Source organism: Saccopteryx leptura, chromosome 11 (genome assembly GCF_036850995.1).
Source record: "Saccopteryx leptura isolate mSacLep1 chromosome 11, mSacLep1_pri_phased_curated, whole genome shotgun sequence".
Classification (NCBI taxonomy): Eukaryota; Metazoa; Chordata; class Mammalia; order Chiroptera; family Emballonuridae; genus Saccopteryx; species Saccopteryx leptura.
In genome coordinates this window covers 50,328,037-50,353,223 of record NC_089513.1, presented here as the reverse complement: position 1 = coordinate 50,353,223, position 25,187 = coordinate 50,328,037, and the positions used below count along the sequence as shown (strand labels likewise).

The following is a 25,187-nucleotide window of genomic DNA, read 5'->3' as shown; positions in this document are numbered from 1 at the left end:
CTCATACATGCCAACCTGGCTGACTCTCCATAAAAATGTGGGTGGAAGAAAAGCAATCTCAAAAGGTCATATACACTCTGATTCCATTTACCGTATTTTTTGCTCCATAAGATGCACTTTTTTACCCCCAAAAGTGGACAGGAAAATGCCTGTGCATCTTCTGGAGCAAAAAATACGGTATTTCATTAAATATTTTAACACATCATTTGGTTCAGAATAGTTTTTTTCTTATTTTCCTCCTTAAAACCCTAGGTGTGTCTTATGGAGCGAAAAATACAGTATATAACCTCCCCCCTCCCCATACGAAAGACAGACAGACAGACAGACACAAAAGACAGGAAGGGAGAGAGATGAGAAGCATCAACTCGTAGTTGAGTCACTTTAGTTGTTCGTTGATTGTTTCTTATGTGTGCCCTAACCAGGAGGGCTCAAGATGAGCCAGTGACCCCTTGCCCAAGCTAGCAATCTTGGGCTCAGGCCAGCAACCATGTGATCATTTCAGTGATCCCATACTCAAGCCAGCAACCTTGGGGGTTTGAACGTGGGACCTTAGCGTCCCAGGTTAATGCTCTATCCTCTGCACCACCACCAGTCAGGCATATATAACTTAAAAATGACAAAAATCACAGAAATGAAGAATAGATTTATGGTTGACAGAGATTAAGGAGGACATGAGGAGGAGAGGGAAGTAGGTGTGTGTGGCGATAAAGGCCAGTGGGATAGATCTTTGTGATGATAGAAATGTTCAGTCTCTTAACTGAATCAATGCTGATATCTCCATTATGATACTGCAGAAGAATTTTGCGAGATGTTACCATTGGGGGAAACTGGTAAAGAGTACATGGGATCATTTTGTATTATTTCTTACAACTACATGCATGAAAATCTGCAATTACCTCAAAATTAAAAGATTAAGTTTAAAATATATAATGAGTTGTAATATGAATATTCTGATGAAACACCATTTTCTCCCCACACATATTTTTAGTCTTATTTATTGATCATTTGATCATTCTTTTATTTATTCAAGAAATAATTATGATAACACCAGTATCATCACCCACTTATAACTCTTTTAGAATTTACCACATAGAGGACCTCCTTTTATTTGGCTATTTAGTATTAAGTTCTGTAGGAAGTTTACATCATTCAAATGCACCTTTTGTGGGTGCATTTTGGGAGTCTTGGTAGCATTAGCTTTAAAATATTCAAAAAATTTTCCAGGGTAAAAGAACCGTTACTGTGCTTCATGGTGTAAAACTGATGGGCCTTGATTACACAGTCATCTGTGTACGGGAGCAGAGAACAGTCATCTAGACACTGCCAGCGGGCACTTGCTCACCTTGAGGGAGAGGGGTGAGTTTCTCCGTGGCAGGTGCCCTGGCAGGCCCCTACGTGTTCGCAAGGGTTGGCATCCTTTCTCCCAGTTCAGCTTTGGACTTACCTGACAACATAGATAGTGATCTGGAGACTTCCCCGAGCATGTAACTTTGAGCTCTAGGTGCCTCAGAAGCCAGGTTTAGCGAGACAGCTGTGCTGATGATGAAATCCTGCACTAGAATCTCTCAGGTCCCTGGTTCAGTGCAAGTCAGCCTCTGTGTTAGCCAGAGCTGCGGAAAGCTCTCTGTTTGGTCTGCAGACCCTCTCCTCCCCAAGAGAAGGGTGTCAGTGTCTAACGAATGAAATGTTACATTCGATAATTGGCAATGAAATTTGACAGTCTTAGGACTAGATGGGGTTATTTTTTTCCTGATTAGTGGAAAAGTTGAGCAGGGTGCCAGGGAGACTTCGCCACCTGCCCTCACAGCAGAGTGTATTGTGTGCTCTCCGTTCTGCAGTCAGGTAAGGCCGGCCCCAGCTGCATCGACTGCAGGCATGGGGCACAGACATAAAGCTTTTGCTTTCTAGACCTTATCAGGTACATGCACCCCTTCTTTGGCCCTTTCTGGAGAATTCTTTACAGCCTGGGGATCCTGGTTTGAATAGTGAATTGTAGTTGAAGAACAAGATTAAACCCTGTTTTGGCTTTGAACTTTGTGTAACATGAATGTGTGTTCCAGTGAGTTGTGCTGTAGCATTGAAGGGATTTTTCCCTGGAAGTAATGTTATAAATTAGGTTAGACCCAGTCTAGCCTACTAGAGTTTATTTAATGCATCTACACCAACCATAATATTCTAATAGTCCCATAGAAAATGAGGCTCTTAACTTACTCAGCTTTCAGCAGGTTTCTCCTGGGGATGCTCTTCAGTCATTTTCGAAAGACTGCTTGTCTGCTGTGGCCAGAGTGGAGACAAGAGCCACGAGTACCCAAGAGTGTTGGGCAGAAGGGCAGTGGTGGTGGTCTGGGTTCTTTGGTGGTTCTGTGCATGTTCTTGACCTTGCTGAAAAATCTCTAATGGCATCTGGCATTATCCTTGCAGATGGGAAAGGAAAGGGAACTTACACATGCCCCCAATACACAGAACAGTCTGGATTGTCCATGTGTGGAAATGTGTAGAAACAGTGGCAGCATGGGACTAATGGGGTTCAAAATCATCACGGCTACTAATAGTAAATAATCTGGTGTACAGATGAGCAATTAATTTCAAGTCATTTTAGTTTTTTCTTTGTCATTAGGTCCACAAATTTAGTGATAATACTGCATCTAATTTTTTTCCTTTTCTTTTGTAGTCTCAAACCATGAATTATGTGGGACAGTTGGCTGGGCAGGTGATTGTCACTGTGAAGGAGCTCTACAAGGGTATTAACCAAGCCACCTTGTCTGGGTGTATCGATGTCATTGTGGTGCGGCAGCAGGATGGCACCTATCAGTGTTCGCCTTTCCACGTTCGCTTTGGGAAGCTGGGAGTCCTGAGATCCAAAGAAAAAGTGGTGAGTGCAGGGCTCAGCGACTTTGAGCTCTCCGGGCCTTTTATTTTACATCTGTATGTTGTGAAATACAGCGGTGTGAGAAGTCAACCTCGATTACATTTTGAAGCTGCTTCTAAATTCAAAAAACCCTACTAAATACAGGAGGTCTCTCCAGGGAAAATCTTATATTGTTTATACTGAAAACCGTTTTGATCATCTTAAGTGTTGTCACTCAGAAGACCAAAACAGAGAAACTGTAGTTATAAACAAGAGTATAAGGTGTATTTAGAAAAGTCCCTTTATCTTAGCACTTCAGAATATTTAGGGCAATGCCTTTACAACAATTCTGAATGGAACAGACTGACATAATCAAAAATATGTTACAATTGTTTAGACAATTAATGCCAAATTTATTTGTTTTGACAGAGCTGTAAAATCTTATTTATAATCTGAATTTTGTTAATATCAGGATTTGTGTCCAAATTTGACTGAAATACAAATCCCACAGGCCGTAGTCTGGTTGACTTACTTTAGGAAAGATTCATTTAAAAAGAAGGTATTTAGGCTCTGGCCGGTAGGCTCAGCGGTAGAGTGTCGGCCTGGCGTGCGGGGGACCCGGGTTCGATTCCCGGCCAGGGCACATAGGAGAAGCGCCCATTTGCTTCTTCACCCCCCCCCCTTCCTCTCTGTCTCTCTCTTCCCCTCCCGCAGCCAAGGCTCCATTGGAGCAAAGATGGCCCGGGCGCTGGGGATGGCTCCTTGGCCTCTGCCCCAGGCACTAGAGTGGCTCTGGTCTTGGCAGAGCGACGCCCCGGAGGGGCAGAGCATCGCCCCCTGGTGGGCAGAGCGTCGCCCCTGGCAGGCGTGCCGGGTGGATCCCGGTCGGGCGCATGCGGAAGTCTGTCTGACTGTCTCTCCCCATTTCCAGCTTCAGAAAATAAATAAATAAATAAATAAAAAGAAGGTATTTGTGTTAGCTTTTCTTCCTCTTACATTCTCTTACCTTCAGGTGATGGAGCAACTGAAAGGTCTGCTAATACATCTGATGTCAATCTAGTCAGAAAATTAAGCTGGTAGTAACACTTTGCAGGTACATTATATTTACCTTTCTATATATTTTCTACTTTTGGCCCTTGATATCCACCTAAATAATCTAGGGAGTTTTTGCCAGGACTTAAAAGCACTGTGAGAGACCCACACCATTTCCCGAAACAGATCTACTTTTAGATTGGGACTGTTTCACATAGCTGATATTTTTCTTTAAAATAGTAAATTTCCTCCATTTTAATTAATGTAGGTTATTTTGAAAGTAAGTGTAAAATAAGATTTATGGGTTTCATAAAATAATATTCACCCCTCTGGCCGGTTGGCTCAGTGGTAGAGCATCGGCCTGGCGTGCAGGAGTCGCAGGTTCAATTCCCGGCCAGGGCACACAGGAGAAGCGCCCATCTGCTTCTCCACCCCTCCCCCTCTCCTTCCTCTCTGTCTCTCTCTTCCCCTCCCGCAGCCAAGGCTCCACTGGAGCAAAGTTCACCCGGGGCGCTGAGGATGGCTCTGTGGCCTCTGCCTAGTATGGCTCCAGTTGCAACAGAACAACACCCCAGATAGACCAATCATCACCCCCTGGTGGGCATGCCGGGCGGATCCCAGTTGGGTGCATGTGGGAGTCTGTCTCTCTGCCTCCTCACTCCTCACTTCAGAAAAAGACAAAAAAATAATTCTTCCTGCTCAAAAAATTCTCATTTTTCTAGGTGTTAACAAAAAAATAAAATAAAATAAGTGTTCCATTGGAAAGCCACATTTCAAGAGGGCAGGGTGTGTATGATCTGGCCTCTGTTCACAGTCACCCTTTGGAAACCAAAAGCAGTTGTGATTTACTTAGTGACTTTGAAACTTTCTCTTATAAAACAGTGTTTAGCCACAGCTAACTTATGGAATTTTTCTTTCTTTCTGGTACTACTAAGCTGCAATTCTTTCAAACTGTATCTGCTTTGGGAGAATCAGCAGCAAACTGTCTATACACTGAAACTTGCCGTTAGTTGTGCAAAGATCTGTTTGTAAAATAGCATATAAGGCATTCTTTATTTATTTTTGCTATGATCTGGGTTTTTGATCAGATTGGGTAGGTCTTCCGCCCTTTCAAAATGGAACTGATGTGTATAAGCATTTGTGCATCAGCAAATGGTGCCTGGACAGATAAGATACCTCCTTCTGCATGCTGCATGCCTCTAATTAAGAAGGAATATAGTTTTTCTACAAGGTTACACAAATCATTGTGTTAAATATATTGTCAAACACTTGACTTTTTTTTTAGCGAGAGGGAGAGAGATGAGAAGCATCAACTAGTTGCAGCACTTTAGTTGCTTTCTCTTGTGTGCCTTGACCAAGGGGGCTCCAGCTGAGCCAGTGACCTTGAGCTTCAAGCCAGCAACCTTTAAGCTCAAGCCAGCAACTATGGGGTCATGTCTGTGATCCCACGCTCAAGCCAGTGACCTCAGGGTTTTGAAATTGGGTCCTCAGAGTCCCAGGTCAATGCTCTATCCACTACACCACCACCTGGTCAGACTCCGCCCCCCCCCAAGTGAGAAGCAGTGCGGGGGAGGAGGGGTGTGGCAGACAGACTCCCGCATGCCCACCAGGGGGCAATGCTCAGCCCCTCTGGGGCGGTGCTCCTCTGCAATCGGAGTCATTCTAGTGCCTGAGGCAGAGCCCATGGCGCCCTCCTCAGTGCCCGGGCCAACTTTGCTCCAGTGGAGCCTTGGCTGCGGGAGGGGAAGAGAGAGAGACAGAGAGGAAGGAGGGGGGAGGGGTGGAGAAGCAGATGGGCGCTTCTCCTGTGTGCCCTGGCCGGGAATCGAACCCAGGACTTCCACATGCCAGGCAGACACTCTGCTGCTGAGCCAACCAGCCAGGGCCAAACCTTTGACTTTTAATAGGAAGCTATTTATGAGGCACAGGACAAGAGAAATTCCTTCTTTCCATTTTTTCTCTTCATATCCTCAAAACTCAAAAGATATATTTGGGAGGAAATTTGGTTATTTGACCAAAACACAACTTTCCTATAAGAAAAGCATGTCTGCCTTGAGATTGCCTAGCAATTGGATTACTATTTCTCTTATTTTTGGTCAGTTTGGATTAGGGAAAGCAATTCACTGATTTTTTTCTGAAGTGAGAAGTGAGGAGGCAGAGAGACAGAGTCCTGCATGTGCCCGACTGGGATCCACCCAACATGCCCACTAGGGGACGATGCTCTGCCCATCTGGACCTTTGCTCCATTGGAGCCTTGGCTGCGGGAGGGGAAGAGAGAAACAGAGAGAAATGAGACGGGGAAGGTTAGAGAAGCAGATGGGCGCTTCTCCTGTATGCCCTGGCCGGGAATTGAACCCAGGACTTTCACACACTGGGCTGATGCTCTACATGCTAAGCCAACTGGCCAGGGCCCAATTCATTGATTTTAAACTAAGACTTAGTTTTCAGTATGGTACCCACCACCTGTGAAGTGAACTTGAAATCATAAACACCTTAAAACTTTTGGTTAGATGCAGTATAATAATTTTCCCATTGCCATTGGTATGTTCTTGTTTGATAGAACACCAGTACTCATAGTATGTCTCATAACTCTGGCTAGGTAGCTCAGCTGGTTACAGCATTGTCCCAGTACACCAAGGTTACAGGTTCAATACCCTGCCAGGACATATACTAGAGTCAACCAGTGAATGCATAAATAAGTGGAACAACAAATCAATGCCTCTCTCCCTTTCTCTCCTTTCCTCTCTCTCTAAAATTGATCACTAAATTTTTTTGAAAGGAGTTTAATTTCAGAAGGTAAACCTGCACTTGATTATTTTTAAATTGTATTTTTTTTTAACACAAAACTGATTATTTGATTACTTATCAAAGTTAAATAACGTAGTGTGTTAGAAAAGCCAGTTTCCATTGTGGATGACAAAAATCCACTTCATACTAGCTTAAGCAAAATGTAAATTAATTGGCTTGCATACCTCAAGTCCAGAGGCGTTAGAATTACTAAGGGCTCTATTTAGAGTCTCTGGAGGTATTCTCAGAACTCGCCCTCCCTCCACCTCTTAGCCCTGCTTCCCTCTGTGTATATAGAATACAAGATGGCCACCTCCAGGCTTACTTCCCATTAACTCATCAACCCAAGTGGAAAGAGTGCCTTCCCTTCCTATAGAAGTGTCCGTGTCTAGTCTCCGTCAGACTTGGGTCACATATATCTTGGGGACCAGTCACAACAGCGGGGGTGGAATATATCAATTGGCCTGGCTTGAACAACAGCCCTACCCCCATTCTCTGAAGCCACAACAAAAATAGATGTCTGAAACAAGTGTCTGCTACAGCCAGTATTTCCGAAAAGTGAATCAGGTCTGTATATGTTGAGTAAGATTAAGCCACAGTGTAGGGGGTGTGAACATACAGAAATAAATGCTGTTTTAGCAACCAGTTTATTAGAAGTACTACATCAAAATGTGTGTCCTTTTTAAAATAATAACCTTGAGAAAGCATTTATTCCTACTTGGTGCCATCTCTCAAAGTATTATTAATAGTTTTTCTTTGTCGCCGAAAGAGCTTATGGCATACTCTTTTAAAGTGTCCTCAGTTTTGGCACAATGCAATGTTAGAGATTCAATTTTTGAAAAGAACCAAACTCCATTTCAAGTCAAATCGAGAGACTGACATAAGTAGTTATATTCAGCAATTTCATACTTGTTCCCTAAAAGTAAGGTTATAAAGGAGAGGGTTAATTTTTCTAAGGTGGTTTAAAAACAGTTGAGTTGGGGGGGGAATCATGAGATTTTTCACATTCTACATTAAATATTTATGGAATATTTAAATTTTTATAAATTGCATGTATCACTTTGTAATAAATTTTTAAAGATATATATTAAAAAAAACAGTTGAGTTTGCATCCTAAGGAAGTATTTTTTCTCAGCTGAATTGGGTAAATAGATAATCTTTCAAAGATGAAAATTTTAAAGGATGGTATCAATTTTAATCTGTTATGTGTTTTTTATTTATTTTTATTTATTTTTCTTAAGTGAGAAGCAGGGAGGCAGAGAGACAGATTCTCACATGCACCCTGACCAAGATCCACCTGGCTAGCCCCTTATGGGGCAATGCTCGGCCCAGCTGGGGCTGTTGCTCCATTGCTCAGCAACTGAGCTAGTTTAGCACCTGAGGTGAGGCTATGGAGCCATCCTCAGCTCCCAGGGCCAACGTGCTCCAACTGAGCCATGGCTGCAAGAGACTCCATGGCTGTCAGAGAGAGAGGGAGAGGGAGAGAAGGGGGTAGGACAGGAGGGAGGGAGGGGAAGGGGGATGGAGAAGCAGATGTTTGCTTCTCCTGTGTGACCTGACTGGGAATCAAACCTAGGACTTCCGCACACTGTGCTGACACTCTACCACTGAGCCAACCAGCCAGGGCCTGTTATACTTTTTATTAAAGATAAAATAATTTTAAATATTTTATTTACATTGTTTAACTTAATTTATACAAATTAAATGATTATTTTATACATTCAACTTCTAGTTGAATAAATTCAAATATTCTATTTAAGTTATCTTGAGAAACTTAAAATTTGATATTGTGGAGGAAATACCATTTTTCCCTATAGTTTAGAAAAAACATATTTTTTATCTTTTCAGGTTTTTTTTTAATGTTTTTAATTTAATTTTTTTTTTTTTTTTTTTAGCAAGAGAGAAACAATAGGAAGGGAGATGAGAAGTATCAACTTGTAGTTGTGGTACTTTAGTTGTTCATTGATTGCTTCTCGTATCAAGCTGAGCCAGTGAGCTAGGGCTCAAGCCAGCGACCATGGGTTCGCATCAGTGATCCCACACTCAAGCTGGTGAGCCTGCACTCAAACTGGCAACCTGGAGGCTTCAGACCTGGAACCTCAACATCCCAGGTTGACGCTTTATCTGCTGCACCACCACCAGTCAGGCGACCTTCTCAGTTTTTATATAACTTTTATTTATTTATTTATTTATTTATTTATTTATTTTTGTGGCAGAGATAGAGTCAGAGAGAGGGACAGATAGGGACAGACAGACAGGAAGGGAGAGAGATGAGAAACATCAATTCTTCGTTGCGGTTCCTTAGTTGTTCATTGATTGATTTCTCGTATGTGCCTTGACGGGGGGGGGGGGGGGGGCTACAACAGACCAAGTGACCCCTTGCTTGAGCCAGCGACCTTGGGCTCAAGCTGGTGAGCCCTGCTCAAACCAGATGAGCCCACACTCAAGCTGGCGACCTCGGGGTCTCGAACCTGGGTCCTTTACATCCTAGTCCAATGCTCCATCCACTGCACCACCGCCTGGTCAGGCATTTTTACATAACTTTTAAAGTTAGAAAACAGTCTTCCTAGGATTATGAAAGGAACTGCTATTATTATTACAACTGCTTTAGATAACTCTAGATGCTAATGGGAGTTCAACCAGTTTATTATAAAAAAATTTAAATTTACCTGTGAATGTTTTTTTTTTCTTAGCCCAACAGTACTTTGTCTCAGAAGTGTTAGGTTTTAGGTCATGCCCAGATTTTTTAGCAGTAAGTGTTCACAATAATATAAAACATGAAGAAAGCTAGCTGGAAAATGAGTTAAGGTTGTTTATCATAAAGAAACTATTTTATGCAGCCTTTCTTTTTAAAAAGGAAAAGACAAATGAGTTATTATATAAAATAGTGACTTCATTAACATTTCTTAAATTACATATGTAGCTTTTTTTACTTGTTATTTGATATTTAAATCTTAGTTGCCTCTTTTTCTATTTTCTTATTTATTCTTTTCTATAATTAACGCACAATAAACTGCACATACTTAAAGGATACAATATGGTATTTTAACATATGTATGCACCCATGAAACAAGCTCCACAACTGAGTTATAGAAACTTAGTTGTCCTGTCTTTCTAGTCTCCGCCAGTCTTTGATACTTCCTCACTCTTTGTTTCTTTTTATGACACTGACATACATACTGCTCACAAAAATTAGGGGATATTTCAAAATGAATATGAATCAATAAAAAAAGAAGCATTTGATATTTTTTTTATTAAAGAAGAACACCAGAAAAGCAAACAGGTCGAAGAAAGTTGTTCAGTTATGCAAATGAGATGCAAAACCAACTTTTATTTCACTGGTGAAAATGCACTATACAAAAGGCTGGAAGTACTGGAGTGTCTGCACGTTCCCTGATCCCCTAATTTTTGTGAGTGTGTTTTAGCTTGTTAATTTTAGATCTACAGACAAGTTGCAGATGTATATAGTTTAAAAGTTTCCATATATTCTTTACCCAGTCTTTTCCCGAATGTTAACCTTTTACATGACCATAGTACAATTCTCAGCACCAGGAAGTTAACCTTGGTGTAATATTATTAAAAAGACCTTATTTAGATTTCACCAGTTTTCCACTGTTGTCCTCTTTCTGTTCCGGAATTCTATCCAGGATCTTCCCGCATCGCTTTTTAAGATTACACAGCACTTGTTTTTGTAGACTGTTCCTCAGTTTGAAGCTATCTGCTATTTGCTCAGTTTGGCTGGAATAACACAGTGATGGCGTGCCCTCCTCAGTGCATCACCTCAGGAGGCCATCATGTTTCCTGAGATGGTACCTTTGATCACTTCTTTAATGGTGTCTACTAGGTTTCTTTACTGTAAATATAATGGGAAGGTGTCGCTGCCCTCAGTAACTGAACATGAGCCAGCATTCAGTCTCTGTCAGAAAGGATAATTGGTCCTCACTGGGAAAAATCCCTGCAGAGCTAAGGACACTTAGATTATGGTCTAGTCTATTTATATTTGTATATTTGCTTTAATATACAAGGTGGGGCAAAAGAAGGGTTACAGTTGTATGTGAAACAGTTTATTCTTGTTTTAGTATTTCTTAGTTGTTATATTATTTTCCGTACTTCTGTCCTGCATTTTTAACTTTATATTCCCTTAACAATTTGAAACTGGATTTTACAAGATTATTCATTAAGTTTCAAAAGTTGGTATTCATTTATTATTATATGGTACTTAAAATAATTTATTCACTGCCTGGGGGTAAACAACTACATTATTTTAAAGTGATAATAATAGTAAATATTATATATGGACAGTCCTCACTTTGCATGGTAGTTCAGATCTGTAAAAACTGAAACTGTGCTAAGCAAAACTTTTATCATCTGAGAAAAATTAGAATTTTTCCATGACCTTTACAAATGTGTGTCACAACTTTAAAAATTACTGATAGTTATAAATGTTTAGGAAAATGAAAAACAGTACAATTGTATTTAGTGCACTGCAATTTAAAACATTAGAAACATTAAGAGTTTAAGAATTATTTCTTTGTAAAACTTAACACGTAATTTTATTAGTGCTTGCCTTCTTGATGAAAATGTGATATGGAACCAAGCATCTTTTCTTTGTTTTGACAAATTGTCCTACTTTGTAAGTTTCTGTCAGCTTCCAACTTTTCATCCGTTGAACTTCCAATGTCATGAAGTATCTCCGAGAGTTCCTTTAACATGAAATTCTTTGCCTGTGTCACTTGGCTCTAGACCACCTTTATTCTTTTCGTCACAGCCACTGTCCTTTCCTCTCTGGATAAGCTCCCCTCACCAAGTTCCTTGGGCTGCACATCTTGAGTCTTGAAGAGCAGCAGGATCGCCATTCCCACCATTGGCTGTTTTTTCTGTAACTGTTTTAATGTTCCATTTGAGTTTTACTTTCAATACTATTAATTTGTATCTATACTGCACTTTGATGTTGGCCAGATTCACTGGGAAACACAAGGAGGCAACGCAGCTACTGTATCTTTCGCTCCATAAGAGGCACGGGCATTTTCCCCTCCACTTTTGGGGGGGAAAGTGTGTCTTATGGAGCGAAATACACGGTATATGCTTTGCTGTCTGAAATGAGTAACAGTAGCAGTGCGGGGACCAGTCACCGACAGATTTTGAAAAAGTGACAAGAAGGGCTGTTGATCATGATGGGCGTATGTATGTAGTGATCTGTGGACAGAGAGCCGCAGTGAACTTTGAACTTTGCAGTCACTCCCAGTTAACATACCGTGGTAACTGAAATTTGTGTTTATCGAACCACGCAAGGTGAGACCTATTTGTGTTACAACTCTGAAAGTGCTCAAATGTTTGTTGACAATGATGTGTTCCCTGTTTTATGACATTTGGGAATGAAATAATTTAAAATGTTTATTGTTAAAATAGATGATCAGGTATTTCCTTTCGATCCCTGATTACCATGCTGTCCCCGCCTCACCCCCAGGGCAGGTAGCAGTGTTTCTCTGCGGTCATCACTCTAGGAACTTCAATACTCACTTTGGCTTGAACCCAGAATTAAGGCTTAGTTTAGCTTGAATGAAGGACTCAATGTTGATTCGCACTTTGTTTCTCCTCTTAGATTGATATAGAAATCAACGGTGATGCAGTGGATCTTCATATGAAATTGGGTGACAATGGAGAAGCTTTCTTTGTGGAGGAGACTGAAGAGGAATATGTAAGTCCTAATGGGTTATGTCCACTTTATACAATGTTTTCAGGCCTGTGGTATGTATCTCCAAACAGAGAAACTCAGTTTTCATGGTCAGTTGTAGAGCTGACTGTTGCTAGTTCAGCAAGCTTTAGTTTTAGGTGGAAGCACTGAGCTGTCAGAAAGAAGCTGGAGGGGTAAGAAAGGAGCTTTGTAAGGAAAGGCATATCTTTTTCTCTGACGTTAGTGAGTTTTCTTATTTAGTGTTGGAGTTTACACCTTGACTTGAATACGTTTGAATTCTGCCTAAGTAATCAAAGCGTCTCTCTTCAGGCTGTGTATGTTCATACACATGTGATCTTTAAACTTAGAAAACAAGCTTACCATTTTAATGTAGGACATTGCATCTCTAAACTTAGTCATGGCAAAGTGGTTCATTATGGTCTCAAGGGATTTAAATTAATTGGCCTATACCCTTTTATAAACGATTATTGCATGTTTGGCTTCTTTAAAGCAAGAGAGCACAATTTGTTGTTACCAACACACATCCCCCTTTCCCCTCCCCTCCCCCTCTTCCTTCTTCCCTCTCCCCTCTTCCTTTCCCTTCCCACCCCTCCCCTGTCCACTCCCTCCCCATACCCTTCCCTCCTCTCCCCTTCTCTTTCCTTACCCTCCCCTTTTCCCTTCCCTCTTCCCTTCCCTCCTCCCTCCCCTTCTTCCTCCTCTTTTCTCTTCCCTCTTTCCTTCTCTCTTACCCCTTCCCTTTCCCCCTATCTTCCCCTTCCCACCTCTTCTCTCCTCTTCTCTTCCTTTCATCCTCTGTGTCTACTGATTTGAATGGTGGTAAACTATTCTTGATGGATTTAATGTGGATCTTTTTTAAAAATTCTTAGAAGGCATCATTATATCTTTTACCATAAAGAATAAAATCTCAGCAAAAATGATTAGCTTCAGGTTATTAAGGATACGGGATTACGTTTTGAGTTTTGAAGACTAACTGCCAGTTTGATGTCATAAATTAATGAAAAATATTACCAACAAATAAACAGTAACAGAATGAGATGATCATTTTTTTAAATTGAGAGAAATTAGGTGCTTTAGGTACCAGTATGTAAAGCAACATCAACACAAGATGATTATGGAAGGGACCCTCACTAGACCATGTTTTCCTTGTACCTTAACTGCTTTTATTTTGTTTTCATTTACTTGGCCTAAGTAAAATTTATTTTCATCAAAGACAAGCAAAGTCAGAATGAAGAAATCAATGAGTTATTACAGGAATAAAATATATTTTGATGTTTTACTTAAAATCACATGTAATTCATAACACTGGTTAGGCTTTCTGTAAGTCAACAAGTGAAAGGACTGGTTTATTGATAGTTTGTTACCTAGTTCTCATGGTCTGTGCTGATGATTTCATTTAAAACTATGCTTTAGCAAGGTTAACTTGGAGAGTGTTAAACTTTCCAGCCTTTCTTCCTATTCCGTGTATAACCAAATTTGCCAGATTTTTTTCAGTATAATGTGTTTCTCTTTAAAATTAAAAAAATTATCCAACAACATTGAAATTACTACTGTATATATCATGCTATGAATAAAACATAGGAATTCATGATTTAAAGAAGGATAAACATTACCAAAAGCCATCTAGCTTCCATTTATTCTTTTTTTATTTCTCTCAAACTTTTATCATTTTATCATCAGCATTTCTTTTAAATCAGTTGTTCTAAATCTCTGTCCTTTTAATAGCTACACCATATTCCATGGTATGGATACATCAGCACTAGTTTAACCCTTCTTGCGCTGATAAACATTCCGGTTATTGCCATTCCCTACTCTCGCTACAAATGGTGCTATAATAGATTTGGAAATATTGCCAGTGACAAAACAGCTTTTAAGGAAGTACAAGTAAACTTTATTTATAACAAAGACTGTTAAATTCAAAGGCCCTGGATATCAGAGACCATGGTTTGTGAACCCTGTGCTTTACAGGCTTGCAGAGTAATTTTCTATCATCACAGTTTCTCTCTAAGTATCTGTTGCTGGTGAACACACATTTTGCGTGCGTAAACAAAACTTTGGCTTTGGGGTAATATGTTTACCAAAGCCAAATTCAAAAGCTTAATTTAAAACAATTACAAACCAGGTAGCTCAATTGGCTAGAGCATTGTTCCAGTACACCAAGGTTGCGGGTTTGATCCCCGATTAGGGCATATACAAGAATCCACCAATCAATGCATAAATACATGGAACAACAAATCAACTTTTCCCTCCCTCCCTCCCTCTCCTCCCCTTCCTCCCTCTCTCTCACTTCCTCTCGCCCCTTCCCCTCCCTTCTCCTCCCTCCCTTTTCCCCTTCTTCTATCTAAAATCAATAAATAAAAATTAAAAATTAAATCAGTTTTGGAAACCTACTTATTTTCAGGACTGTTACGTAAAACCTCGAGTGTTCTAGATTATCTGAGGTTAATTTATAACACTCTTACCTTCCATCCATTCCCCCCATGATATGAAGGAAATGATTAAAAAGTTAATTTCCTAACACCAAACTTAATCATTTATTTAGTATTAAAATACAAGTTTAATTTTTTTGAATTTCTAAAAGGTTATTTTAAATACTTAATGATTTTAAAACCCACTAATTTTAGCGTGACCAGTGATGGTGCAGTGGATAGAGCATCAACCTAAGACACTGAGTTCCCAGGTTCGAAGGCTCGAGGTCACCAGCTTGAGCGCAGTGTCACTGGCTTGAGCAAGGGGTCATAGGCTCTGCTTGAGCCCCTCCCCACCCCCCCTCCACCCCCGGTCAAAGCACCTATGAGAAGCAATCAATGAACACTACAACTATTGATGCTTATCATAGCTCTCTCTCTCTCTCTTTCTCTCTGCTTGCCTTGCACGCATATGCTAAAAAATAAAATAAATATTAAAAAATACCCCACTAATTTTATTTGTTACAGTTTATTGTTTCTGTTATAATTGCCTTCCTCCACCCTCAATTAATTTGACAAGCACAAGCATTAATTATAAATTTTACAATAGTCCCTCACTTCACTTGTCCTGTTGCCTTTTGTCTGAAGGGGTGTTCCTGATCCCTGCTTTCTGCTTTTTCCTGTTCTTTGTAAGTTCTTGACAGAATGCTTTGTAGTGCTTCCTTGGAATGCTGCTGTTGCTGCTTTGAACTTCTTTTTACAGAGTCTTTAATTGGCTCTGCTGTAATTACAGCTTTCACGTGTTCCAGGCTGACTTCCATAGTTGTTCTTCCGAATGTATTCAGGTATGTGGGCCTGAATGAGCTAACACTTAGCTGTGTGCAACAGAGTAGGGACCTGTTCAGAGCAGAGCAGGCAGTGTCCTAGTTCAGTGTGACTTTCTTAGCTTTAGGGACGGGGCTCATTCTGCCACTGAAAATTTAAATACACAAAGAATTCATTCTTATTTTGATCCACTGTCCAGTGTGCCATGGGTGACTTTTCTTTCTCCATGTTCTCTTTAAGGAAAAACTTCCTGCTTACCTTGCCACCTCACCAATTCCTACAGAAGATCAGTTCTTTAAAGATATTGACTCCCCTTTGGTAAAACCAGGTGGAAATGAAAGACCATCACAGAGTCCTGACGTTTCACACATCTTGGAAACAGAGATGGTTTTTACTCCAAGTTCTGTGAAAAAGAAAAAACGAAGAAAAAAGAAATGCAAACCGGACAGTAAAAAGGAAGAGCAGGCAGCGTCCCCTGCTGCAGAGGACACCGGGGACATGGATCTGAGCTCTGAGGACGACAAGGGGGCCCCGTCGGCAAGGTAGGGCTCTCAGTCTGGAGGCTCTGCGGGCGCCAGGGGTCCACGCGGCTAGACCAGAGCACTCGTGAAGTGAAACGCAGCTTCTGTTACGGGTCTACAGTGTGGCTTTTGGACTTGTTTTTCCCCTGACAGTCTGTTGTGGAATCCAGTAGGAAGGGCATTTTTTTTCCTTTCCATAACTCACAACATTTGCCATTAGGCACCTTACTGTGGTGCTCAGATATCATGTGGAGGAGGCTGGCAGTATGTCTTTTCATCTAGTAGTAAGTTTCCAAAAGCCACATGAATTGTAAGTCCCAAGGAAGATCTGAACTAGTGACTTTGCCCTACATAAGCAGATAGATATAAGCATCAGGACTATTTCTCAACCCAATGGTCTTATGCTTAGTATCTCACCTATTTAATAGAATAGTTAAGAAGAAGGAGGGAAAAAAAATTTTTTTAATAGGAACAATAGAATGTCAATGAATACATCTTTATGAACCAGTGAATCAGAAAAAAACAAATATGGAAGAACAGAAACAGACTCACAGAACATTTTGATGGTTGCCGGGAGGGAGGGGTTTGGGGACTGGGTGAAAGGGGGCAGGGATGAAGAAGTACATTGGTAGCAGTGGCGTAGTCATGGGGTGTGTACGGTACAGCATAGGAGTACACTCAGTAATATGCCATAACTGATACGGTATCAGATGAATACAAGACATATCGGGATAACCACTTAGAAAGTTACATGACGTCTAATCACCAGGATGAACACCTGAAACTAGTATAATATTGTCTGTCTACTGTAATTGAAAAAGAAAAATTTTAATTTAAAAAAATCTTAGTTAAAGAGGAAAGGAGGATTTTGTTTTCTTAAGTGAGGAATCATAATCACTATTTGTCTGCTCAGTAGAAGAGCCGGAAATAGGTGCCAGTGTTCAGTCAGCACTGTCTGGGGCTGACAGGCAACAATTTGGGGTAGAATGTATATTTTCTCATTCAAGATTTGCTTTTAGAAGAGTATCTTTGACTCGTTCCCCTCAGGGTGAACTAGCACAGGGAGGACCGTATGTGTGTCATTTGGGCCCTTACCTTCATTGGTGACCCCTGAAGTCAGAGCTGCTGCCACAGGGTCCCTGAGTTTTCAAAGCCTTTGTTTGGGTTTGGGTGGGAGAACACGGAGCTCTGGCATGTCTGCTGCTCCGCTTGTACGCTTTCTCTCTGCTGCTGGAAGAGCTGTCATGCGCTTCTTCCTGGGAAACCAGTGCTTTCAAATTCTCTTCATCACGAGAAAGAGGGAATATAATTTCTTTCTCTAGTTACAGAGACCAAATACCTACCAATTGTAAACTGTCTTGATCTAGTGTGTGCTTGTTTTACCAAGATTTTGTTTTTTAAAAGACTTTATTTATTCAATTTTCAGAGAGGAGAGAGAGAGAGAGAGAAGGGGGAGGAACAGGAAGCTTCAACTCCCATATGTGCCTAGACCAGGCAAGCCCAGGGTTTCGAACCGGTGACCTCAGTGTTCCAGGTTGACGCTTTATCAAGCTTTTGTTTTAAATGGTCAAGTCAGGAAAAAAAAATGCTATCTATTATTATAATTATACTCTGTTAATAAATAACGAGTATAATAATCTCTTTTTGGCAAAACCATTAACTCATTTTCTAAAACTTTAAAATCTGAGTTTTAAATTCTGGAACAAAATTTTACATTTGATAGTAATTTTTTATATATATGAACTATTTTTTTTTTCCTTCTCAGAAGTGAGAAGTGGGGAGGCAGGCAGACAGCTCCTGCATGCACCCGACCGGGATCTACCTGACATGCCCACTAGGGGGTGATGCTCTGCCCATCTGGGGTGTTGCCCTGTTGTAACCGGAACCATTCTAGCACCTGAGGCAGAGGCTACAGAGCCATCCTCAGCGCCCGGACCAACTTTGCTCCAGTGGAGCCTTAGCTGCAGAAGGGAAAGAGAGAGAGAGAGAGAGAGAGAAAGGAGAGGGGGAGGGGTGGAGAACTAGATGGGCGCTTCTCCTGTGTGCCCTGGCCGGGAATTGAACCTGGGACTTCCACATGCAGGGCCGATTCTCTATCGCTGAGACAACCCGCCAGGACCCTATTCATCTTTTATTACACTTCAACTGTAATATTTGTAATGCTCTTTCTCAGTCCTCCTATACTAAATATAGACTTTGATTTCATTTCTCCAAGAATGCAGAATTACTTTGTAAGAACTAAACAACAAATGACAGAAAGCGAAAAGTACTTTAAGCTTTACCAACCAGTGTAAACAACTATACTTGTACAATTTTAAAATCCTGAATAACAAATTCGGTTGATTTCTTTTTTTTTTTTTTTGGTCAGTATCAAAATACTAGCTGGGGAGGACTTAATTATAAATGTTATAAACTCTCTGTTTGTGTCATTGATTTGCAGATAATTTAAAGCTAATAAAAAGTACCACAGTTTCTTAAACAGAAACTCTTACCATTCTTTTCTCCTGCTTTCAGTCTCTTCAGGGTTATTTACTGCTCCCTTTGCTAGGAGAATATACCAGAAGACCCTACGAGATCTTTTATTATTTGATTTTGGTGCTATTAAGAACAGTGTAAAGAGTTTCTTTAAAAGTTTTAGCTTATTTATATTAAAATGCGTAGTGTGCAAGAAACATGTTATTTTAAGAAAAGCTTGAAATACACTTGTAGCTTAATTTTAATGAGATTAACACTAATATTCCTTTAAGTGACTTAATACCTGGAAATATTTTTGCCAACTGAAATTTTCCTAAGGTTCATCAGAAAGGACTCTGAAGGCCCTGGCCAGTTGGCTCAGCGGTAGAGCGTCGGCCTGGCGTGCGGGGGACCCTGGTTTGATTCCCGGCCAGGGCACACAGGAGAAGCGCCCATTTGCTTCTCCACCACCCCCCCCCCCCTTCCTCTCTGTCTCTCTCTTCCCCTCCCACAGCGAGGCTCCATTGGAGCAAAGATGGCCCGGGCGCTGGGGATGGCTCCTTGGCCTCTGCCCCAGGCGCTAGAGTGGCTCTGGTCGTGGCAGAGCGACGCCCCGGAGGGGCAGAGCATCGCCCCCTGGTGGGCAGAGCGTCGCCCCTGGTGGGCGTGCCGGGTGGATCCCAGTCGGGCGCATGCGGGAGTCTGTCTGACTGTCTCTCCCCGTTTCCAGCTTCAGAAAAATACAAAAAAAAAAAAAAAAAAAAGAAAGGACTCTGAAGTAAAACTTTTTTTGCCTTCAAAGTTTTGTTGACAAGTATTCAACAAAGTCCTTTATTATAACATAATAGTACTAAGTTTAGAACTGCTAAACAACCTGCAGCTTTTATTTTTACTTTATTTCTATTTTTTAATTACAGTTGGCACTCAATAATATTAGTTTCAGTAGTTTCAGGTGTACAGCATAGTAACAACCTGGTGCTTTTTTTTAAAGAGAGCAAGAGAGGTTGCTATATCTGTTTCATAAGTCAAACTCAATTGGTGGAAATCAGAGAACTTTTAACCAGTGGTTTTCAAACACTGGTCCATGGACTGCTGCCAGTCCACCAGAAATTTCATGCCGGTCCACAAAAGAGTTAACCATCCTGATGTTGTGTGGAGATTATAGAATCTGTCATCTTTGGGTCTGTAATCTTCCTACATCACAGTGATGAACTTTTTCACAGACCAGCATAGGTCCGTGGACTGGATGTTAAAAACCACTGCTTTAAACTACACAGGGCTTTGTGTAAGCTGTACATAATGAATCTCTGTCCCTTACTAAAATTGGGCTTTTGGCTTAAATGTAATACAAAAGCTTTGTTTGTCCTTCCAAAGGATGTGTGGACGTGTGTGTGTGTGTGTGTGTGTGTTCAAAACGTAGACCTACACATACATAACCTATTGGAGGGAGGAGACTTTTCATATTGGACAGTGCTGTAACATTTATATAAAGCAAATATATAAAATATGCTACTAATAGAAATGCATAAAATACCAGCAATGGCAACAATGGAAGATTAAGACCACACCATCAGAAAGGAACTCTACTGTTGTTTTTTTTAAGCAGGAGAGATTGAGAGACAAAAAGACAGGAAGGCAGAGAGATGAGGAGTATCGGCTCATAGTTGCATCACTTTAGTTGTTCATTGATTGCTTCTCGTAGGTGCCTTGACGGGGGAGGCTCAAGCTGAGCCAGTGACCACTTGCTGAAGCCAGCAACCTTGGGCTCAATACAGAGAACTTTGGGCTCAAGCCAGTGCCCATGGAGTCATGTCTATGGTCCCACACTCAAGCCGCTGAGCCCACACTCAAGCAGGATAAGCCTGCGTTGAAGCCGGTGACCTTAGCATCCCAGTTAATACTCTATCCACTGTGGCACCACTGGTCAGGCAGGAACCTCTACTTTTAATCCAACAAAGCAGACTTAATTAGAAATTATATCTGGAAAGTAAGTGCAGAGAACCTAAGATTTTTTTTTTCTTCTTTTTTGCACTTTTCTGAAGTTGGAAACGTGGAGGCAGTCAGACAGACTCCCGCATGTACCCGACCAGTATCCACCCAGCACGCCCACCAGGGGGCGATGCTCTGCCCATCTGGGGCATTGCTCTGTTGCAACCAGAGCCATTCTAGCGCCTGAGGCAGAGGCCACAGGGCCATCCTCAGCGCCCAGGCCATCTTTTGCTCCAATGGAGTCTCGGCTGCAGGAGGGGAAGAGAGAGACAGAGAGGAAGGAGAGGGGGAGGGGTGGAGAAGCAGACGGTCGCTTCTCCTGTGTACCCTGGCCGGGAATCGAACCTGAGACTCCTGCACGCCAGGCCAACGCTCTACCACTGAGCCAACCGGCCAGGGCCCAGTTGATATTCTTATATTTCTGGTAATTCCCAGGAGAGTCTGGTGGAAACAAGGGCTTACTTGTTTTGAATCCAGCGACTTACTAGCTCTTTTACTTTGGGCAAGTTACTAAACTTTGTGGATTCTTGATTACCTAATATTGAAAGTAGAATATTATCTTAGATTTGTAAGGATTAAATGAAATATATACATAAAGCCTCAGTTTTCTTCTAGCTTTTGAATCATCCCTAAGAGAGGTAAAAATGAATTTCTAACCACATCCTTTCTTTCCAACTCTGTTTATCCCGTATTTAAATAGTGATTGTCATAGGGTATGCTGGGTGAAATCAGTCACCTCCACCTTCATGTTTTTATTTTAAGAGGGTTATTATTAATCATTTAGTCTTTTTAATTTGCATCATTTAGATGGTGTGGCAGTGGATAGTGTCATTGTTCCTGCCTTTCTCTGTGTTCCTCCTTCACAGAGGGTCTTCGAATGCTTCCTTAAAGGAGGAAGACTGTAAGGAGCCCCTGCTCTTCCACTCTGGGGATCACTACCCCTTGTCCGATGGAGACTGGTCCCCTCTGGACAAGTAAGTATTTTCAAAATTTCTCAGTTTCTTACAGGAAACATAGCTTTTTCTGTTACTGGACAGTAATGGTATTTTCAATTTCACACAGTAGAGACATTGAAAGTGTACTTTTAACCGGAATCGGGACTTTTTCTCTTAATAATTACTTTGCTCCTATACTTGATCTGACTTACTCTCACCATGTAGCCCACTGTACAGCTGTGTAATCAGCATAGAATTTGGCCCTCTACAATTCTAAAGCTCTGATCTTTCAATGTCAACTGCAGGACTAACTGTGTTATGGATAACATTGTGAAGAGTGCAGTCTCACTCTGGTCTGTGCTCAAACCCAGTTTCTCTTATGTGGTAATGTTCATGTTTTCCATGGACTTCCTCTCCTGTCAATGACCTTTTTAATTGATTTATTGTAAGAATCAAATGGGATGATGTATAAAAATTTTTCTGGTTGGTGTTTTTATGACTACTAAAAAACTCAGGAGGAAGAAATAATTGATGCTTTTTTATAGCTTTATATTTTCAGGGTACAGTTGTTATATTCAGATTTACTTTTCGTCTGTTGAGCTCAGCAACACTGAAGTTCCTGACTTGAGAGTCATTCCATTTCTTTGTACTGTGTTTGCAGCCCGTATTCCCCAGCAGCATGTCCAAAGAGCGATTCCGAGCTGGAGGTGAAACCTGCCGAGAGCCTGCTCAGATCCGAGTCCCACATGGAGTGGACGTGGGGCGGGTTCCCAGAGTCCACCAAGGTACATGGGTTTGTTTTCCTAAAGTATCCATCCCTGACGGAGCTCATAGGAACATAAATGATGGCAGTGCCCTCTTGTGGTCACTTAAGTAAATTCATTGATTTTAAAGAAAGGGAGAGAGCGAAGGAGAGGCAGGAGGAACACCAGTCTGTTCCGGTATGTGCCCTGACCGGGGATTGAACCGGCAACCTCTGTGCTTTGGGGCTATGTTCTAACCAACCGAGCTATCTGGCCAAGGGCACACATAAGTAAATTCAGAGTTAACATTTTTCATGTTTGCACTGTTTACAACACAAAGAACCTAGAATTATTTTCTGTTTCTATTTATTAAATACTGTAACGTTGATTGTTAACTAACATTATAGTAAGGAAAATGTAAAAGATTTCTAAAAGAAACTAAAATTTCCACACTAAAATTTTAGCAGGAATTTGAATTGTGAAAGCTGTTTTGCAGACTCATAATGAAAGAAGAATTAGAAAAATACATATTTTATTTATTCATTTATTGAGAGACTTATTTTTTGTGTGTGAATTAACCCAACTTTAAGTTTTCTTGTTTTGGTTTTTTTAGTTTACTTTACAGTTGACATACAGTACTGTATTAGTTTCAGGTGCACAGTGTAGCGACTCAGTATTTGTACACCTTACAAAGTGACCACTTTAACTCTAGTAACCATCTGCCTTCACACCTAGTTGGTATGATATTAGTGACTGTCCCCTGTGCTGCACGTTACATCCCTGTGACTGATCTGTAACCGGCATTTCGTACTTCTTCGTTCCCTGCCCCTTTCTGCTTGGAGCTCCAGCTTCTCCCTCTGGCAGCCGGCAGCTTGTTTTCTGTATCTATGAGTTTGCTTCTGTCTCATTTTGGTTTTCTTGTTTTATTTTTTAGGTTCCACATGTAAGTGAAATTATACGGTGTTTGTCTGTCTCTTGAAAGAGAATGTTTAGACCTCTTGTTTTTTAAAAATACACATTTAGCTTATTTATGTGATTGCACTTGAGATTTCACTGCTCACCTTTACTTTTTTTTTTTAAGTAACCTTGGTTGGCCTGACCTGTGGTGGTACAGTGGATAAAGCGTTTACCTGGAACGCTGAGGTCCCATTTTGAAACCCCGGGCTTGCCTGTTTAAGAGACATGTGGGAGTTGGTATTTCCTGCTCCTTCCCCTTTTCTCTCTCCCCTCTCTAAAATGAATAAATAAAATTAGGCCCTGGACTATTGGTTTAGCAATAGAGCATCAGCCCAGCATGTGGAAGTCCTGGGTTCAATTCCCAGTCAGGGCACAAAAGAGAAGTGACCACTGTTTCTCCATATCTCTCTTTCTCTCTCTCTCTCTCTCTCTCTCTGTCTCCCTCCCACCCCCGCAGCCATGACTCAGTGGTTCATGGTTCGAGCAAAGTTGGCCCTGGGCACTGAGGATGGCTCCATGGCCTTGGCCTCAGGCACTAAAATAGCTTGGTTGCCAAGCAATGGAGCTGCTCCCAGCTGGGCAGAGCATCACCTGGTAGGGGCTTGCCAAGTGGATCTCAGTCAGGGCGCATGGCATGCAGGAGTCTGTCTCTGCCTCTCTGTCTCTCACTAAATAAAAAAAGTAACATTTGGTTTATAACGTACATTTCAGGTATACATTTTAATTTGACATGTTATATTGCTTTCACAGAGCCTGTAGCATTCAAGTTTTCTCCTTCAAAATGAATATTCTCCTTCTTAGAATATATATATTTCATCTGTTTCCTCAGTCTTTGCCAGTGATGGACACTTCTTTGTAGAACAGTTACAAATACTACTTTTATAAAGATGCTATTGGACAAAATGCAGTTACTAGTTTTCCCCACTTTTTAATTATGAAATATTTCAAACAAAATGATGTATATTTACTGAATGTGTTGTTTAAATAAAACGAGTACTTCCAACTTAAGAAATAGACTGTAACAAACATCTTTGAAAGTAGTTTAATTTTTAAACAATTCAACTTTTCTAGGTCAGCAAAAGAGAGAGATCTGACCATTATCCTAGGACAGCTACAATTACACCATCAGAAAAGACCCATTTTCGGGTAATTCCTAGCGAGGACCACCTCGTAAGTGAAGCTGAGGAGGATGTGTCCATGGGGGAGATGGTCTGTACCATAGTGAAACCCAAGCCCCGAGCCCTGCGTAAGCAGGTGAGCGACGCAGCTTGCACTGCGGGACTCCTCGAGCCTTCCCCGGAGCCTCACCTTTCCTCCACGTTAGATGCTGACCACCTTCCTAACCCGTCGTTAGTGGAGGTCCCCTCAGAATCCAAACCAGCGGCTAAAGTGGACTCGCCATCAAAGAAGAAAGGTAATTGTTGTTTAATCTGACATCAGGTACTCTGCTCAGATGGTGTATGACCAGAGGCTGCTGCCATCGTGGCCGTCAGTTCCCATTGGATTCGGCAGACGGTAAAGAAACAGTGGAGCCAAAAGATGGTGGGCCATTCCTTTATTGACGTCTCACACCAGCCAACAAGCAAACAGGCAGGGAAAACACTTCCCTTTCACTCAGGGCTCCCAAAGCCCTGACACATTCTCCAGTTCTACAACCAGGAGAATCTTCTCCGGTTCCTCCTGGAATCAAAGGCCCCACCAGTCTCAGCGGAGCTCAGAAAGCCCCTCAGCTCTGGTTCCCATCTGCACACCTCTCTGTAAAACTGGCCTCTTCCTCAGCACTCTGCATTCTCTCCGCTCTCCCTGCAAAACTGCCTGGGCCCACAAAGACCCCTCCTCCAGCAAACATTAGCAACATGGGCCCCTCCCAAGCAGGAATGCAACCCACAATTTGCAATCAACTGCCCCGCTCTGAGGGCAAGCACACACGTGGCTGCCCAGCGCCATTTTTTTAATAAAAGTGAGCAAACTCAAAAAATACAAACTTATTTGC

At 41.4% G+C, this 25,187-nt stretch overlaps 1 protein-coding gene across 2 annotated transcripts in view; it reads left to right on the top strand.

Annotated features, from left to right (window-relative positions):
- LPIN2 (lipin 2) overlaps positions 1 to 25,187 on the top strand; it is an 88,075-nt gene that overhangs the window by 42,571 nt on the left and 20,317 nt on the right. For both annotated transcript variants that reach the window (XM_066353521.1, XM_066353519.1), the window contains exons 2-7: positions 2,672 to 2,872; positions 12,270 to 12,365; positions 15,836 to 16,137; positions 21,426 to 21,533; positions 22,156 to 22,279; positions 24,266 to 24,608. In XM_066353521.1, the coding sequence (XP_066209618.1) occupies positions 2,681 to 2,872; positions 12,270 to 12,365; positions 15,836 to 16,137; positions 21,426 to 21,533; positions 22,156 to 22,279; positions 24,266 to 24,608 (1,165 nt within the window). In that variant the 5' untranslated portion in view covers positions 2,672 to 2,680. The remainder of the gene's footprint in view (positions 1 to 2,671; positions 2,873 to 12,269; positions 12,366 to 15,835; positions 16,138 to 21,425; positions 21,534 to 22,155; positions 22,280 to 24,265; positions 24,609 to 25,187) is intronic.